This window comes from Lipotes vexillifer, unplaced genomic scaffold (genome assembly GCF_000442215.2).
Source record: "Lipotes vexillifer unplaced genomic scaffold, Lipotes_vexillifer_v1.1 scaffold717, whole genome shotgun sequence".
Lineage (NCBI taxonomy): Eukaryota > Metazoa > Chordata > Mammalia > Artiodactyla > Lipotidae > Lipotes > Lipotes vexillifer.
Window position 1 is genome coordinate 2,433,133 of NW_006798707.1, and position 20,105 is coordinate 2,453,237.

General features: G+C 46.5%; 1 protein-coding gene across 1 annotated transcript in view; it reads left to right on the forward strand.

The window, feature by feature from the left end:
• The window catches only part of PLB1 (phospholipase B1), a 128,594-nt gene that overhangs the window by 51,183 nt on the left and 57,306 nt on the right, over positions 1 to 20,105 (forward strand). Inside the window, exons 18-23 of the mRNA XM_007470893.1 lie at positions 8,821 to 8,879; positions 10,617 to 10,690; positions 12,222 to 12,265; positions 15,299 to 15,407; positions 18,605 to 18,656; positions 19,006 to 19,086. Of these exons, the coding sequence (XP_007470955.1) occupies positions 8,821 to 8,879; positions 10,617 to 10,690; positions 12,222 to 12,265; positions 15,299 to 15,407; positions 18,605 to 18,656; positions 19,006 to 19,086 (419 nt within the window). The remainder of the gene's footprint in view (positions 1 to 8,820; positions 8,880 to 10,616; positions 10,691 to 12,221; positions 12,266 to 15,298; positions 15,408 to 18,604; positions 18,657 to 19,005; positions 19,087 to 20,105) is intronic.

The window sequence follows — 20,105 nt, forward strand, 5'->3', positions numbered from 1 at the left end:
AAGAATCCCCCTGCCAATGCAGGGGACACGGGTTCGAGTTCTCGTCCGGGAAGATCCCACATGCCACAGACCAACTAAGTCCATGTGCCACAACTACTGAGCCTGCGCTCTAGAGCCCGTGAGCCACAGCTACTGAGCCTGTTTGCCACAGCTACTGAAGCCCGCGTGCCTAGAGCCTGTGCTTCAAAACCAGAGAAGCCACCGCAATGAGAAGCCCACACACCTCAACTAGAGAAGGCCCGCACGTAGCAACAAAGACCCAACGCAGCCAAAAAATAAATAAATAAGGTAAAAGTCTTTTTTAAAAAGTCTTCACACACACACACACACACACACACACTTAGTCTTTAGACTTTTTCCCCCGTACTTAGTGACAGCCCCTTCCTATTGGTTAGTTTACTAGCAGAACTTCAGTAGCAGAAACAAATTGCTAGCTTCATATGCAGGCCCTCCAACAGCAAAACCTCAAAGATGTATGTATGTATAGAGAGAGGAAGGGGGGAATTTGAATGTTTTAATAGCCATACTCTTTACAGTGAAATGATATCCATCCTCTTTTAATCTTATCATTCTGAAAGGATGATGTGTAAAGATTTTGCAATCTGTCTAGATTATGTTCCCATCATGACAGTGATAACCAACCAATCCATTAGAGCATATCTGAACATCTGAAAGCCAAATAAAATGTGAATCTCTTCTTTATTCCTTGACCCTGAAGATTATCTTGTTTATTGGCACTTGAAGATGTAAGCACAAGAAATCTCGAGACCTTGAGATCTTAGATACTCTGGTGACAGAAGCTGTTTGGATAAGCAGATGGATAGATCTACGCCTCCCTGATCTAACCAAGTGGGCCTGGGACCAAAACATTAGCATTGGCCAACTGGGTGGCAGCACTCATGGGCTAACGTTGGGCCTGCACCTGAGTCCCCCTGAAAAGTGTCTTTAGAAAAATGGCAACAACTAACTGGACAAAAACAAAAAACACATTTCATTACTGCGCTTGATCTATGATTGGACATTTTAATCATACTTGTGGCTGTCAGGGTGTGAAAAAGACTTAGCACAGGGTCACGACGTTATTATTACCCTTGATAATCGTCATACTGGTGAGGTCGTTCACTCTTCTGGAGATCGTCTTGGCAATTTCTAATTGAGATGAAGGCCTCTGATACATACTTGTAAGAGCAGATCATCTTATCTTTACAACCGCGGTGACTCAGCACATGGTAGGAGCCTGATGAACGGTTGTTGAACTCATCTTAATTATGGAGTATTCCTACTTCCGCAAATCAAAACTTCCCAGAGTTGAAAACGATCTTAAAAACCAACTGGACCAAAGTGCCTTCCGTTAAGACAACTTTTCACTAAGACTCTCTTATAAAATAACTGTTTTATCTTCAGAGTTGTTTTCAAAAATCTTCTTTGTAGTCCCCTTTTCCAGTGTCTCTCTCAAACCAACCCACAGATACACCTAGCTAATGAAAAGTGATCATTTCAAAATAAGATACTGCCTCCATCAACAGGTCACGGCCCCTGGCAGCCCGGGTGCCTCACCCTCACGCCATTCAGAGCCCACAGGTGATGAACCTCTTCCACTGATCCATGGGGCTTGGGATGAGACATATAGAGCTGATGTAAGTAATTTTTATTACCAATCGCTATTTGGTAGCATGAGTAAATGAATGCACACATGCGTGCTTCCAATTTTTCCCTTCTGGTCAGTGCATACATGCAATTTACTGAGTGCAACCTCCTGTGGACTTTATAACTTCATAAGTACTTACATCATTTTATATTACTTCATGGCCTTGTCCCTAACATAGTTGGGATAACTAAGAAAAATATGCTGGGCCTGGTAGATGACTTAAGGTTCTCCCAGTGAGAAAAGGAGTAGCATTTTATAAACAGAAGAGTGACAATAAAGAGCCAGAGGGCACATGGCTCATTGGCTATCCATTGAAGCTGGCTATCTTGAAGTCAAGCTGCTAATTCCTTGCAGAGAGGAAAATTCATAGTATTTGAAAATAGGAGTCCACCAAGCTAATTCTATGCCACTGTCACCAGTAGCATCAATTAGAACTGTTCATTTATTTTAAGCTATTGATGCCTTTTTAAGTCCCTGATGTCATTTATTTTATGCACTTGGCTAAAATGAGCTATTCAAGCGCTGATATGGAAAATGCCCAGGTTACAGGCACTGGGTGACCACTAGGAGTTTCACTTCATTGTGAATCAGCTGTGTACGTCCTGAAACCGTCTCTATGACGGTCACCACCTGCTCATGAGTCTTGTGGCCTAACTTAGCCTGTGACCAGGAAGTAGGGACGCCCCACAGGGACTATAACAGCCTGCCTGTCCCCTCGGCGTGACCAGCCTACTGGACAAATTCAAACTCACCCTCAAGGCACTCAGATGAATGTATTTCCCTTCCCTGCAGTTTCCACCATTTAAAGCTTTGAGAGCTGTAGTCTCTGACACAGAGCCTCTTCCTTAGCCTTTAATTCAACTGAACACATTTCTTGAACTCCTACTGTGTGCCAGGCACATATTTCTTCATATAAACGTATGCCAACGCACTTCAAAGACAGAAACAAGGCCCAACCTGTGCCAGCAGTTTATCACCATTGCAGAAGTCCTTATGTAAGTCCCTAAAATCTGAGGGCAAAAGGGTTGGGCAGCCCTAGCTGACAGTCGAGAGAAAGTTGGTTTTTCAGATTATGGCCCCAGGTTTAAGTTGTTGGGTTGCACAAGACAAAACTCCCAAGCGTCAAGTCTTTTTCCTGCTGTTCCTTTTCGTGTCCAACGGGCAGTTTCCCCATTCTATACTCTAGTCAACCATTTTCTGTCTATTCATGATCTTTTATCATAGTTTGGATGGCCTTCTGATAAGAGGCCCCTTCTGTAAAAATCTTGATGAGTGAATGATGTGTTTATCAACCACTTTCAAGGTGGTGGACCGTTTGTACCAGAAAATGTTTAGCTAATCAGCCACACAAATTTAATCTTATCTCTAAAGCGTTCTTTCCCCCAAGGAGAGCAATTGCTAAAGTGCTTTGCTGTGCTTCCAGGCTGTGTCTTTATCATATATGATAATATTAACAAAGCTCAAATCAAGGTCTCCAGAATGTCAAACCAATGAAATGTGTGTTGGGTTCTATTTGAATAAGATCCCAGATGAGTCAAACTCCTCCCATCTAGACTTGGTTCATTTGGTTTATTATCTCTTACAGGTCATTCCTTACAGAATGACCAACAGGAAACCACCCCTCCCAACATACCCACCAATCTATCTACACGTATACACACACACACACACACACACACACACACACACACACACACGTAGATGTGGACGTACACGAGTGCACGCATATATGTGTGTTTCCTTTCTGCCTGCTACAAATTTAGGAGACAGGAATGGCCAGTTTCAGCTGCCCCTTTAGCAAACTGCGATGTGCTTTCAAAGCAAATCTATCCATCTCTTCCACATTTTACCAGCCCCAAAGATTTCCCCTAGCCTTGACACACCAGTTAGTGTTCACAGAATTCACTGTATTACACATCATGGCAACAAGAATACGGTGATTGACTGTCGCCATCAGGAGCTAAAATAAACCATCTAGAGTTGAGGGGAGGAGGTCTTATTTTCCATTTTGTTGCCTTTTTTACCCAGAGCCTCATTTCTTTGAGAAGAGGTCATTTGAAAGTTCTCAGGCTTGGCCCCGTCGATGTGTGCTAATGTGTGCAGCTGGCTTTGTGATTTGATAATGTTCTTCTAACCACATAGGATTGGGCCCACCCCAGACCTACTAAATCAGAAACTCTGAGGGTGGCAACCAACCATCTGTGTTTTAACAAGCTCTCCAGATGATTCTGATGCATGCTCGAATTTGAAGACCACTAATCTCTATATTTTGCATACACACATTCACAGCTATGCATGTGTTAGTTTGCATGCTGTCATAGGGAAGAGGCAGGGGCTTTTACTTTTCCAGTGAGAGGAAATCCTCAGTGGGAGCAGCAGTTCCACATCTGCAGACAGCATGGAAGTCAGGTAGACAAGATGTCTCCACGGAAGGAGACAAGACCTAGAGATCTCTTTGAACATTGATCCCACTGACTGTTAACACAGCTTCCCGTGCAGGTGTGATTATGATTATACACCGTGATTTGGATGTTGATGAGTGAAGCAGGCTATATGTAGCCTGCTGGTGTCAAAAGCATCTTGTTTTCTGTGTTTTACTGCCCTCGTTATAGAGTTACTTGGTAAAGAAGGGCTGTCGAGAGAGAGCCTCCTGGCAGACAGATTTCAGTTTATCCATCTTAAGCAGTGGTCCACTGAAATGATGGGTTTCTTTCCCCACGGAAGTAGTGGGTCACCCCGTGGTACAAATGCTCTGTTAGACTTCTTCCAAGGCTGAAAGCTAATTGACAAGTTACTGCAACATCGCGCCGCTAGAGACCATGAAAGGCACATCTGAGGAAAGATGGAGCTGTGTCAAAGTTGGAGTGACTATGGGAGGAGGTGCCCCGGGGGAGTGGGAGGTGAACTTGTGACTTGAGGGGACAGAGCCACATATGGCAGAAGGAATTTAAGTGGGATTCCCAAAATGCACTTGGATTCATGTCCGTATGTATATAAGGTAAAGGGGTAGGTAGATATAGGACAGGCGTATATATGCAAGTAAATATATATATGTATATGTATGTGTGTATGTGTGTGTATATATGTGTAATATTCATGTTAAGCTCCTAACTTGTTAGCCAGGCATAAAAGGCCTATGGCCCTAACATACATTTCCAATGTTATTTATTTTTTTAATTGAAGTCTAGTTGATTTACAGTGTTGTGTTAATTTCTGCTATACAGCAAAGTGATTCAGTTATACATATATATATATATATATATATATATATCATGGCAACAAGAATACGGTGATTGACTGTCGCCATCAGGAGCTAAAATAAACCATCTAGAGTTGAGGGGAGGAGGTCTTATTTTCCATTTTGTTGCCTTTTTTACCCAGAGCCTCATTTCTTTGAGAAGAGGTCATTTGAAAGTTCTCAGGCTTGGCCCCGTCGATGTGTGCTAATGTGTGCAGCTGGCTTTGTGATTTGATAATGTTCTTCTAACCACATAGGATTGGGCCCACCCCAGACCTACTAAATCAGAAACTCTGAGGGTGGCAACCAACCATCTGTGTTTTAACAAGCTCTCCAGATGATTCTGATGCATGCTCGAATTTGAAGACCACTAATCTCTATATTTTGCATACACACATTCACAGCTATGCATGTGTTAGTTTGCATGCTGTCATAGGGAAGAGGCAGGGGCTTTTACTTTTCCAGTGAGAGGAAATCCTCAGTGGGAGCAGCAGTTCCACATCTGCAGACAGCATGGAAGTCAGGTAGACAAGATGTCTCCACGGAAGGAGACAAGACCTAGAGATCTCTTTGAACATTGATCCCACTGACTGTTAACACAGCTTCCCGTGCAGGTGTGATTATGATTATACACCGTGATTTGGATGTTGATGAGTGAAGCAGGCTATATGTAGCCTGCTGGTGTCAAAAGCATCTTGTTTTCTGTGTTTTACTGCCCTCGTTATAGAGTTACTTGGTAAAGAAGGGCTGTCGAGAGAGAGCCTCCTGGCAGACAGATTTCAGTTTATCCATCTTAAGCAGTGGTCCACTGAAATGATGGGTTTCTTTCCCCACGGAAGTAGTGGGTCACCCCGTGGTACAAATGCTCTGTTAGACTTCTTCCAAGGCTGAAAGCTAATTGACAAGTTACTGCAACATCGCGCCGCTAGAGACCATGAAAGGCACATCTGAGGAAAGATGGAGCTGTGTCAAAGTTGGAGTGACTATGGGAGGAGGTGCCCCGGGGGAGTGGGAGGTGAACTTGTGACTTGAGGGGACAGAGCCACATATGGCAGAAGGAATTTAAGTGGGATTCCCAAAATGCACTTGGATTCATGTCCGTATGTATATAAGGTAAAGGGGTAGGTAGATATAGGACAGGCGTATATATGCAAGTAAATATATATATGTATATGTATGTGTGTATGTGTGTGTATATATGTGTAATATTCATGTTAAGCTCCTAACTTGTTAGCCAGGCATAAAAGGCCTATGGCCCTAACATACATTTCCAATGTTATTTATTTTTTTAATTGAAGTCTAGTTGATTTACAGTGTTGTGTTAATTTCTGCTATACAGCAAAGTGATTCAGTTATACATATATATATATATATATATATATATATCGATACATTCTTTTTTTAATATTCTTTTCCATTATGGTTTATCATAAGTTATTGAATGGTCCTCTGTGCTATACAGTAGGACCTTGTTGTTTATCCATTCCATATATTGTATAATAGCTTACATCTGCTAACCCCCAACCTCCCTCTCCATCCCTCCACCAACACCTGCCCTCTTCACAACCACAAGTCTGTTCCCTCTGTCCATGAGGCTGTTCTGTTTCGTAGATAGGTTCATTTGTGTCATAGTCTAGATTCCACATATAAGTGATATCATATGGTATTTGTCTTTCTCTTTCTGACTTACTTCACTTAGTATGATAATCTCTGGTTGCATCCATGTTGCTGCAAATGGCATTATTTCATTCTTTTTTATGGCTGAGTAGTATTCCATTGTATATATGCACCACATCTTCTTTATCCATTCATCTATCAAAGGACATTTAGTTTGTTTCCATGTCTTGGCTGTTGTGAATAGTGCTGCTGTGAACATGGGGGTGCATGTATCTTTTCAAATTAGAGTTTTTTCTGGATATATGCCCAGGAGTAGGATTGCTAGATCATATGGCAATTGTATTTTTTGTTTTCTGAGGAACCTCCATACTGTTTTCCATAGTGGCTGCACCAACTTACATTCCCACCATATGTATAGGAGGGTTCCCTTTTCACCACATCCTCTCCAGCATTTGTTATTTGTAGACTTTTTAATGGTGGCCGTTCTGACCGGTGTGAGTTGGTACCTCATTGTACCATTTGAGTTTGCATTTCTCTAATAATTAGCGATACTGAGCATCTTTTCGGGTGCCTGTTGGCCATTTGTATTTCTTCTCTGGAGAAATGTCTATTTAGGTCTTACGCCCATTTTTTTTTGACTGGGTTGTTTGTTTTTTTGTTGTTGAGTTGTATGAACTGTTTGTATATTGTATATTTTGGAAATTAAGTCCTTGTTGGATGCGTCGTTTGCAAATATTTTCTCCCATTCTGTAGGTTGTTTCTTCATTTTGTTTATGGTTCCAGTGTTATTTCTTGGCAGTCTCCTTCCCATGCCCTTCACGTAAGTCAAACTGTACAACTATCTGTTCTTTATGGACGTCACACGATTTACCACACCGCATCCTTATCTCATCACATCCTGAGTTCAAACATGACCTTCTCCGTGTAGCCCGCTCTAAACTCTCCCCCCCACCACACACACACCTCTGAGGGTAAATCATCCCTCCAGCTCCCGAACCTCTTATCACTTTATTACCTCTCATAGTATTCATCAGCCTGTAAGTTATTATAACTATGGATGTTTCTCATTCCCTGCTTATCCTGCGAGCTTCCTGAGCACATTCTCCATTTCTGACCACGGTTTTGTCGCCAGGGCCCCCAGCCACTGCTCGGTGGCCAATGTTTGTCATACAAGTAAGTAGCTGCTTAGCCACATCATAGCACATGCCTAAACTCAAGAGATAAAATAGTAGCAGGCTATGGAAAACAGTTTGGGGTTTCCTCAGAAAGCTAAACATAGGATTATCCTATGGCCCACCAAGTTCCACTCCTTGGTATATACCCAAAATAATTCAAAACAGGCATTCAAATAAAGACTTGTATATGAATGTTCATAGCAGCACTATATAGAATACCCAAAAGATGGGACCAACCCAAATGTCCATCAACAGATGAAGGAATAGAAAAATGTGGTACATCCACACAATGGGATATTAGTTGCCATAAGAGAGGATGAAGTCCTGGAACCTGCTACAACATGGGTGAACCTTGAAAATATTAGGCAAAGTGGAGGAAGCCAGACACACAGGTCACATTTTATGATTCCTTTTACATGAAATATCTGGAATAGGTAAATCCACAGAGAGGAAAGCAGATAGTGGTTACCAGGGGCTGGCGGGAGTGAGGAATGGCTGCTTAGTGGGTACAGGTCTCTTCTGGGGGTGATGAAAACGTTTTGGAACTAGATAGAGGTCATGGTTGCACAACATTGAGAATGTACGAAGTGCCGCGGAACTGTTGACTTTAAAATGGTTAATTTTATGTTATGTCAATGTCACCTTGATAGTGGTTGTCATAGTGTTTTTAAAAAACAGTAGTTGAAAGGCATCTCCCTTTTCACTTCATAAAAACCGAGCTGAGTTTTTTCTAGTAAGATGGTATAATATTTTATCCCAACTATCAACAGATCCTAGAATGGATGAAGTGTGGGTTCCACCTCCACCGCAATCCCCTCCTTACTCCCAGGTCATGTCGCCAGGGGCTGTTTCACGCCCTAAGAGTAACTGCCCACCTGTGGCATCAGGTTCACCCAACATCAGCAGACACCTCTCCGAAAGTGGGGCCACCTTCCAGCTCCCGAGCCCTGTGTCCAGGCGCCTCAAGGAGGAGACTGGCAGTCAGGCTCCACGGCTGCTACTGCTGAGCTTTAGGACAAGGATGGCCTTTTAATATCTTTGTCCAAGCTGAATTGTTCTACTTTGTCTCAGTTTTCCTGGAAGATGCTCCTTTGTTTTCAGAGGAGACAAGAAGCCCACCTTCTGTTCATCTTTGTTTTCAGTTCACAGGCTGAAGCTGGCTGACATCAAGGTCATCGGAGCCCTGGGTGATTCGCTCACGGTGAGTTACTGACGGTGGAAAGAAGGGGCAGGAGAGGAGACGATCTTGGTTAATAGGAGAATCTCACTCCTGGACCTTAAGCGTTGCCATCTCTGGTCCCAGCCTCAGTCCCTCCCCACCCCCATGCCCACCCTGGAACCCAGCATTCCTTGGCCATCGTGTTTCCCCACCTTCCTCTCCTAACATGGGAATGAAGGAGAGAGCAGGAAGTGGGGGGACCCCAGAAGGAGCCCCTGAAATGAAAGTAACCCAGCCCAAACCACCCAGCCTGTCGGTGGCGGGGTGTACGGCCCCTTCAAAGACCCGGTGCTTTGTTTTGTCCACGTAGGAAAGCGAAGGCAAGGTCCCAAGGGCAGTGGGATGATGGGACAGGAACGAGTGCTAATGGGGGAGAGGTGAGAAAACCGGGGTCAGTGGAAGAGACAGAGGTACTAACGATGACCCAGCCCGTGTCTGCAGGTGGCCTGTGGTGACCTCCCAGGCCCAGCAAAAAGCTATCCAGGAAAAGCAGAATCAGGTCCTTAGAGAGCCAGGGTAGGGGGCGCTCTGAAGCTCTCGAACTTCGGGTCCACAGCGACTCATTACAGGGGAGTCCAGCTGCTGTTCTCTGGATCAGCAGAATCGAGGGCCTACAGCTGAATTTTCTCCCAAATACCAGCTGACACCTTTCATGTCTGTGGCCTCTTCACATTGATATGATCTCACTCAATATCCTCAACGAAATCCTGGGCCATATGACTCTCCTCAAACTGAAACCAACAAAGGAGGTGAAGCTGGTTGAAGCGAAGTGAGTACCGCAGCCAATAGCTTGTAACTGCTGGGTGAGGACAGGACTCCCAGGTCCTGACTCTGAGGCCAGAATTCTGTCCCTGACCTGTAGCCGGCTCCTCCATGACCCCTCAGGTACTCTTCACCCTGAAGGCCCTATGGCTCCTAACCTTCTGGGGAGGACAGGCAGGCTGATCCTCAGCACGGCTCATTCCAGCCACTTCCTGCTGGGTGTGGCCTGACACAGCTGGAAATGCCCTGGCCGTCCAGTGGTTAGGACTCAACGCTTTCACCACTGTGGCCCAGGTTCTATCCCTGGTTGGGGAACTAGGATCCCAGGAGCTGCGGTGTGGCCAAAAACAAACAAACAAACAAAAAACAGAATCAGCCCAGCTGTTCGGGACTACCTGGGGAGGCAGCAAGGCTCCTCTCCCGGAGGCCAGCCTTCCCCACAGGCTGCCTGGGAGGCTAGCCCTTGGCATGACCTTTGGAATGGCTCTGCTGGGAAATAACATGCTTTAGGCAAGGGACATGCACCTGCAGTGTGTGTCAGGGTGTGGTTTTAAAAGACCCTGCTCTTTCTTTAGCTGAGGAGTAGGTACGTGGCGTTTCATTTTAATTTTTCCAATTGTACAGATGTGAGACCCATTCATATCAGAGGATTACAGGATACTTCCCTTTCTGATACAGTTCACAACTTTTAAAAAATGAGGAAAATGGGGCCCTGAAATGTGTCCTCTGGAAAACTGTACACGGGCAGGGTTTCTTAGGGTGAGGCCGCCCTTGGAGGGCCCCAGAATTCCCAACGGGAAGTAACACTCGTTTCTGACGAGGCAGGATGCAGGTCAAGACGTGGTGCTATCAAGACACTAGATTCTAAAGTGCCAGACATTCCGGCCCGGCCAGGACAAGAACACAGACCCTCTGACGAGCAGGCAAGGAAATCACCCCCTTGTGTTTCCCTTTCAGGCAGGTAATGGGGCCGGGTCCAAGCCTGGGAACGTCCTGGATGTCTTAACTCAGTATCGAGGTCTGTCCTGGAGGTGAGTGCAGGCGTGGCAAGGCCCAGAGATGCCCCGTCGCAGGGCAGGGGAGGACCCCTGAGCATGTAGAAAACAAGTTCTCTAGCAGAAGGATGAGTCAACCTAGTGCTTTTCCATGAGAAATTTCTAGGTTTAATTTAAGGAAGGTATTTATCAGCTTCCCCAAACCAGATATTCCCCCCAAAACAAGCCAGGACCTGAGCAGGAGTTTAGGTGAAAAGCTACTCAGACGTTTGGGTTGGAAGAGTTTGGGCTTGCATTTCTCCCTCTGGGCAGTCACCTCAGCAGGAGGCAGCAGCCTTCAGAACCCGGGTTGTGTAGGAGCCCCAGCTGCCCGCTCTGTGTGACCTTGGGTAAGTTATTCAACCTCTCTGAGCTGGTCTCATCTTTGACGCAGAGACAATAATACTGCCTTAGCATTGTCGCGAGGCTTACAGAGAATTTAAATGCCCGGCATAGTGCCTGACACAAAGGTAGGTATAAATGGTAGCTGGGATCATTATTAAAGGGCCTTCATTTTACAGATGATGAAGCACGGCTCAGAGAGGGCAAGTAACCTGTCCAAGATCACACAGTCAGATGGTAAGAGAGCAAAAAGTAGAGTAGATGACTCCTGATCCCTAATCCAGCACATCCCCCATCATGTATATTTTGTGCAGGCTTGTTCCTGCTCTGCCTGTAATCAAACCCAGGCCGCCACAGGCTGCGGTGAGCAGCGCTCCTGCTTCACCTCTGCTATGAAAGCCCAGCTCATGCCAAGCGGGAGAGGGCAGGTTCGGGTTCCCTCAACCTGGAATCCAGCATCTCTGGCACCAGCTTGAACCTGAGCGTTGAATCCCTGGCATCCTCCCTGGCTATGCTACACAGAGTTAAACCCCAGACGTTTTGAGAACCTTTGAAATGTTCCCAGACGTACTTGGCAGAGAATGAGGGGATATGGAAAAGTAGGGAATCCAATCAACTCTGGAATGCTGCTTATTTTCATGCCTAGAAACCCATCCAGCTTTGATTTCCTTGGAATTTTAGAAGCGGCTCAGAAGATGGGTTGCTCTCTAGAAGATACCCTTTAAAAACCGGGTTTTCCCCAAGCCAAACAGGACGAGAAACATGAAGGCAACTTTTTTTTTTTTTTTTTTTTAATAATAATAATGCACAGCTGCAGTGGCTAGTCGGCGCTGGGCTAGGCTCTGCATCCAGGGAAGGGCCATTTCCCCTTTGGAAGATGGGGCTGAAGAGGCCCACTTAATTCCCCTGCCTCAAGGTCCAAGCTCAAAGTTAAAAAACAAAAGTCAGCCATGACGGTTTAAGCCAGTTTTTTGTTGGGACCTTCTGGTTTGTGGGGCAAAGGAGAGAGAAGTTGCTGTATTCTGGTTTTTCAGTTTTTATACAAAAATAATGAGGAAAGGGCAAGCCCCAAGCCCCCAGGGTGTTTCTCAGAAGGAGCAAGGTCTGTCTTGGTGGTGTCTGAGGTGTTTCAGCGTCGCTGGCCGTTTTAACCTTCATTTTCTTTTTTGTCCCCACGACGACGCAGCGCGGGCGGCGATCGGAACCTCAGCAGCGTCACCACCTTGCCCAGTGAGTACGCGCTCCCGGGGGTCCGGGGCGGGCTCGCCGCCGCCCTGCGCGTTTCTGCAGCTCCCCCTGGCTGCGGCCGCGGGCTTAGCAGGGAAGGGCGGCAGGAGACAGCCGCGTTCGGCAGGGGGCGCTGCTTCCCGGAGGCGGTCGCCCTGCTCTGTTGCTTGAGAGCGATTAAAGACTTCTTTTTTTTTTTTTTTAAGAGAAATTGTATACGTCCAAGGAAGGAAGAGAGTAAGAGGGAAAGAATGCTCAGGCCAACCCTTAGTGCAAGTTATTATTAAGAAATGATTGAAGAAGGAAATAAAGGAAACCCATGTTTGGTTTGCCTGTCATTCAGAGCAGAGCACCTTTCTGGGAGGCGTTGATCTAGGCTTGGGCTGTATTAGGCACCACTGCATACAAAGACGTTGAATTCCTGGTGTTGGTTTAGGAAACGCTGCTACTGCAGCAGTGATGATGAAATTACCTTGTTCAGGCTGTGCAAACACAGCCATATTTGGGGTGCAACCTTTTCTTTAAATTACTTCATCAACAGCCTGTTCGGAATGATTTTTTTAAGCCTGACTACATTCTTTGGATGGTCTTATTCATCTTTTTATTCTCCTTAGTGCATGCACAGTGCTTGTTCTTGAAGTACGCGTACAAAAAATGTTACAGTTGACTTATTTTCCCTTAAAATCTTCTGGCTAACGATTTTGCCTGAGAGGAATTTAATCGGTCCCATTCTCATTTACTTTTCTCGTAATTATCCCTCTGTAATATATCTTTAGCAGCTAAGAAATTATTTGAGCTTTAAGTCACCAAGACTTTGATGATAAAGGTGGTTTGATTGCCACATGGGCAGACCTGGTTGGACTTCATGTGCGTTATCTGTTCTTGCTATTTGCAAATCCTGTTGATTTTAAGTAGGTACAGTTCTGTGGCACAAGTACTTTCCATCTTCCTTATTTCTAGGTCCACACACAAGAGCTATAAATAAGCTCCGCCATCTCTAGGAGATGATTTGGGTTGCTTTTGTGAATGTAATTGGGCTATGAGCTGGGCCAGCATACACAACAACTTGCTGGGCTCTCTGATTCCCACGCTATTGTGGTTGATAACATGATTGGAAATCATCTGACTCAAGATCTTTCACTAAAATGATTTATAAAATATTAAGACAGTGTCATCTGGGTGGACGCCCCGACACGCTTAGCCCAGCAGTGGAACATTGCCTGTTCAGACTTCCTTACTAGACTTGTGAAGACAGATTGGCTGTAGGGACTGGATAATCCATGGAGAAATAATCACGTGGCAACGTGTTGGAAAACTTATGAGAACATAGGGTCAGAACAGAACCTCAGTTCAACTCCCTATTCAATGTAATCCAGCAAATACACCCGTGCTGGGTGCTTGGGAAACAGGAGAATGAGGTGAGGTCCCTGCCCTGATGACGTCACTGAAGTCTCTTTAGGGACATGTCTCCCTAAAGACAGACATGTGTACCAATAATTATAGCCATGTACAAAGTTTAGGGGAAAATAAATAAGAAGGCTGTTACCCTGCCTTTTGAAAGAGGGCTTTAAGAACTGGAATTCATCAGATAAGAAAAGGGGATTGAATGTTCCTGGCACAGGTAACTGTATGCACAAGCAAGTTCTTGTCCTGTCCAATGAGTAGTGCTTTCCGTGACATTCCTGATAAGTACCTAGCTAGCCAATGCTGGATGCTTCCAGTAATGGGGAGTCTAGGACAATCCCTTCCGTTTTCAGATCGCTCGAGTGATCTCGCAGCTCTTCCTTCTGTTGAGTAGATCAGAGTAATTGCCATCCATTGGTACAATGTCCCCAGAGCCACAAGGAATGAGTTCAATCCATCTGTGTTGTGTAGGCCCTGTAGCAGTGCTTGGTTGGAGAGAGCGCTCTGCTGGATGGCATGATGCCTGAAAGTCCTGACCGATACCTAGCCAGTTCCTTTCCCACATCCTAGTAGATTGTAGGTCTGGGGAAAGTACCCTCTAACACGAGCTGAGAGATCAGGTTCTAGCCTAGGATTCTATTCTTAATAACGTATGACTTTGAACAGTTCTCCTAACCTTTCTGAACTTTAAGTTATTCTTAATTCAGTCCATAAACATTTATTGAGCCCATGCGAGGCTCAGGGGTGTATACAGGCCCTGCTCTCAGGAGTTTTCAGCCAAGCTGGGGGGGATTGCAGAGTGAAAAGTGTAGATCCAGCATGGTAAAGGCATTAGAATGTATGAGATTGAAAAGATGAACAAAATCACCGAGCTATTAGACTGACCAAGGTAGATGGTGGGAAGAGAGCCTAAAACTCAGAAATGAAAGAGGAGACATAAGTATAGAAATAAAAAGGATTATGAGAGAATACTTTGAACAGTTGTATCCATACAATGGAATATTATTTGCCAGTAAAAAAAGAATGCTGATACATGCTAAACATGGATGAACATTGATAACTTGCTAAGTGAAGGAAGCCAGTCACAAAGGACATGTGTATTGTATGGTTCCATTTATAAGAATGTCCAGAATAAGCAAACCTATAGAGATAGAAGGTAGATTAGTGGTTGCCATGGGGCTGGAAGAAATGGGGGGGGACTGCTAGTGGGTACGGAGTTTCTTCTGGGGGTGACGAAAATGTTCTCAAGTTTATAGGGGTGATGGTGGCACAACCGTATGAACGTACTGAAAGCTATTGAATTGTACTTTAAATTGGTGAATTCTATGTTATGTGAATTATATCTCAACAAAGCGATTACATATTTAGAGAAAAAAGCAAAGTGCCTGAGAGCAGCACCTTAACCAGACTGGCATTTATTCAGCACTAATTCATTGAGCACCCTTGTGTGCTGCACACGTGGTTCGGCATCAGCCTGCTGGACATTTTATTTTGGGGGCCAAGCGAACAGTAAGGGTGAGGGCTATGGGGCGAGCGCTCTGCTTTGTCGCCAGCACCCCCTGGCACTTACCAAAGGAATCTGAAGATTGCCTTGGGGCAGTGACGACGAACATCTTTTCCTTATATTTCCAGACATCCTCCGGGAATTCAACCCTTCCCTGAAGGGTTTCTCTGTTGGCACTGGAAGAGAAAACAGTCCTGGGGCCTTCCTAAACCAGGCCGTGGCAGGAGCCCGAGCTGAGTGAGCAGTGGAGCCTTGCGGGTGAACCACACGGGTCCCTGGGAACCTGGCCGGGGGCTTAGCCTAGACCAGGGTGTATGGCTAAAGGCTCCAGGTTTGGTCCAGGGGGAGGATCTGAGGGTCAAAGACTGGACTGGGCGGGCTCTCTTGGGGGTGTCCTCTGCTGTGGGACGCGGAAGCCTGCTGGCTCACCCACCAACCGTGCCCCCGGGAGCTAGTCACAGTTGATCCTGATGCCAGGTACATGCTTTGAGCAAATTACTTTGCCTCGTCTATAAACCTTATGTTCACATAAGACAGCAGCCGTAGGAGGACTTACTGAGCCCCAAGTCTCACCACTCTGTTAATGCTCTGTCTTTCGTGTCACCTTCTCCCTCTCTTCCTCAGACTTGCTTTTCAGGAGGCTTTTTCAGGCTCCATGCTTTGCATCCTTCCTGGTTCATGGGAAGAGCACCAGTCCTGGGGCCGGCGGGAGTGGGGGGTGTCTGAGTCTGAGCCCCGGTTTCTCCCCTGGCCTCTCTAAGCCTTAGCCTTTAAGAGATGGAGCTGAACCTCTCCCATGGGTCTGCTGGGAGGCTCAATGCCGTGTTTTTTGGTGTGTTTTTTTAAACATCTTTTATTTCTTTAATGTTGTATCTATTTATTTATTGGCTGCGTTGGGTCTTCGTTGCTGCGCGCGGGCTTTCTCTAGTTGTGGCGAGCGGGAGCTACTCTTGGTTGCGGTGCGCGGGCTTCTCATTGCGGTGGCTTCTCTTGTCGTGGAGCATGGGCTCTAGGCCCGCAGGCTTCAGTAGTTGTGGCACAAGGGCTCAGTATTTGTGGCACATGGGCTCTAGAGCGCAGGCTCAGTAGTGGTGGCGCATGGGCTTAGTTGCTCCGCGGCATGTGGGATCCTCCCGGACCAGGGCTCGAACCCGTGTCCCCTGCATTGGCAGGCGGATTCTTAACCACTGCACCACCAGGGAAGCCCTCAGTGCCGTGTTGAAAGTTCTGGTGAGCTGTAAATAGCACAGACAGGATGGTGGTCCTAGCAACAGTGCAGCAGGGCTGCAGGACCCACCTGGGGTAAACTGTTAGCGAGCAACAGGACCACTGAGTCGTGGTCCAGGGGCACTGGATGGAGGGTTCCAGAGAGCGGGGTCAGCTTTCCTGGGTCCTACAGCTCCATTTCTCCCCACCATCCCAGAACCCTGAGTGCTTCTTTGGGTTTGCTGCCAGTCAGAGGACCAGTGAGTGCCACATCCAATGTAGGAAAAATAAATGGAAAGATCCTTTTTGTTTCTTAGTCCTCTATTTCTTCCAGAATAATCACGAACTTTGCTATGTAGTTCCTAGGGATTCCTATATTTAGGTTCCTAGATCCCCTGACATCATTCTCCCAGCTCTCTAACACCATCCTGAATCTACGAGTCCCCGACTAGAGTAACTCTTATTTATTCAGGACAGGAAAGGTGACAGATTATCTGAAGCAGAGATCATACAAAACCTAATAGGTTTTATAACGAATTCGGTGGCTTCATTTTCCTTTTGGTGGGGAGGGGGTGAAAGGCTACCGATTTACTGCTTAAAATTTTAGGCTTACGTTAATATTACCTTAATCCTGCTTTTTTCCGAGCATATTTCAGCTGGTGGTGTAAGAGGAGAGGCAGTTCTAAGCATGATTAGGTCAGCAAGGCATCCAAAAATGAAAGCTTAGCTGAAAGCATAAATGTAATGAAAAACGGAGTATGATTCATATATATGGCCCTGGATTTCTTCCCTGATTTCCCCAAGGCCTTGGGGCTCGTTCGTGTGAGTCATTTATTTGTCCAAGCGTGTCCTGTGTGGTAGCGAAGAGTTGGGGATTATTATTCCAGATTATTATTACTATTACCATTACAGATGACGAAACTGTAGCCCAGAGAGATGAAGTGGCCTGAACAAATGCATTATCTCGACCACGTGGTCTGTCATCTTTGGGCCCCCAGGCTTTACCACAGGTCCAATAATGACCCTTTATGTGTATGTAGCAGTGTGCAATTACATAGTACCCTCACGTTTGTTATCTCTCGTGTTCTGAACAGTAACTGTGAGATGGACAAAGCAGAGGGTCAGATGCCCATGTTTTCTTGATGATGATCTTGAGGCTCAGAGTGGCCAAGTAATCATCCAAAACGCTGGTCCATAGAGAGAACAGCAGCCCTGCTAACTTCAGGGCAATAGATGAGGAAACTGAGGCTCAAAGAGGTGACGTGGTTTTACCCAAAGTCTCCACGCAGGTGATCTGATACCTAGCCTACTAAGACTAAGAGCAGGCCAGTTGGGCTGATAATTAAGAGAGGGAGAGGGTGACAACTAATGTTTCCTGCTAAGTCCTGTGCCAGGGACTTTATTGATGGTGATGGTGATGATGGTGGTGGTGATGATGGTAGAAATAATTCAATGGATTGTTTCTAATATGGATGTTTACCATGTGCTCTTTTAAGTTCTCTATGGGCACCTTATTTAATTCACCCAACATCTCTGTGAAGAAGGTATGCTTGTCATCCCCATCTTCCAAAGGAAGAAACTGAGGGTTTGCAAGGTTAAGTACTTTGCTGAGGTCTCACAGCTGGTCAGGGGTGGAAGCAGGATTCAAACCCATATGCTGCCTGGCACCAAGAGTGGCTCTTACCCCATGGGGCTGCTTTGCTCGTCTCTACTAAGACCCATTAAGATGGGGGGGGGGCGGTTATCTCCTATCATTTGGATGAGAATTTAAGTCACATTCCCACAGTTAGCAAGAGGCAACTAAATGTCACACCCAGGTGTGTCTGACTCAACCATGTCACGTTGAAAGTGAGGGCACCCTTGCGGCTGAGGTCTTGACACCTGCAGAAATAGCCATGTGTGACATGAAACACTCATATGCAGCCCTCTGTTCGTCTTGAATGAGCCTGGCTTGGAAGAGAAAGAAAACTATGAAATCAAATACGCCAATCAGAAAACAATCCCGCTCACAGTCACCCCCTCATATGTAGGGTGCTCTGCCCTTCCCAAGGCACACTCATGACTCCCACCCCCAGCGGAGACCGAGTGGGGAAGGAGCTGTGTGACAGGGCATGGCCTTCAGTCCAGTTTTCCTGCTACATATTCCCGATTTCTCTGCTAAGTCCCCTCCCGACCCCGGCTTCACAGCCCCCGCTGGTCACATGACTTCTTCCTGTGTGTGCCTGCAGGGATTTACCTGTTCAGGCCAGGAGGCTGGTGGATCTGATGAAGAATTACACGGTAAGTCTAGGGGAGGTGGCACCTGAGACCACTTGAGGTAGGATGCCCAGAGGAGGGAGTGGGTGGGAGGATCATAGAGAGAGAGAGGATCAGCTCTGGGGTTGGGGGGGGGCAGTGGTGACAAGGCCACATGGGAATCCAGAGAGGCCACCTTTAAAAAAACAACAAATGATTTAGCACCTGTGACCTCTGACCTCAGGACCCACAAACCAAAGAACAGAAATTATTAATGTCCCCACTAAACCCTCCTGTGTGTGAGGACTCATCCCTGCAGCATTCAGCACTTTGTATTTTCCTGGACTTGACTCTGGGGCAAGGCTTTTACTTGTTTCTTTGCTATTCATTTCAGAATATAAATTTTCAGGAAGACTGGAAGATAATAACCCTGTTTATAGGCGGCAATGACCTCTGTAATGTCTGCAAAGACCCGGTAGGTCTCCAGGCCCTCACCCAAGACTCCCCTGGGAAGAATTTCCACCCCAGGTCGCTGGAGCAGTGCAGCTGGGTTGGGACTCGGCTGGTAGTCGGGCATGGATCCAGCCTGGGCAATGTATCCGGGGCCACACAGACACTGAAACACAGGCTCTGTTTGCGATGAACTCACACCGCCAGGGCAGGGAGATACAGACAACTCACCATCCTGATGTGTTTCTAGAGCTGCACACAGAAGAGAGGTCTAGAACTGCCATGGGATTTGGGGGGCTGGGGGAGGGAGGGGTGGCCTCAGAGGTTTACAGAGAGCAGGAGACTTTCCAGCTGGGCCAGAAACATGAGCAGCTTTGTCAGGAAGAAAGGAGACCAGCAGAGCAAAGTGGTGGGTCTAGCTGTGGCCTGGGAGCACCTGTCCCAAGGGGTGACCCTGCCCGCCAGACCCCTCAAGGCCTGTTTTCCTGGCATCAAAGTCACCAGGGTCTGGGGGTTTCAAGCTACAGTGCGAAGGGCCCACAGTGGGGCCTGGGGGCTGCTGGCTGCCAGGGTGAGGCGGGGCGGGAGGTGGGACCATGGGTCCCTCCCCCACTTCCCTTGAGGCTTCGATCCATTTGGTAGAGCAGGGCTCTTGGCTAAATTTCATTCAGACACAGGGTTCCACTGCTTTTTTAAAAAGTTTGAAGACCACAAGTATGGAGATCAGGGGAAATCACCATTAAAATGTATTTACGCTTGGTGGGGTCTGTAGGACCCTCTTCCCCTCTCATAATCTCCTTAAGTGATTTGATTGAGCTTTCGCTTCCCAGGCACTTGAGGTTCCATCAGAAGTGATCAGCCCCTAGGACCAAACAATGTTCAAGCTGTAGGAGATCTTAGAGGTCCCCTGCTCCGACACCCCGGTTTAGAGGGGCCCAGAGGTGTGATGTGCTGTGGCGAAGGCCCTACATCTAGTTGACGTGAAGTGGATCCAGAGCTTTCCGTAGCTCCAGGCAGAAGAAAGAGGGTTTCCCCAAGGGTCAC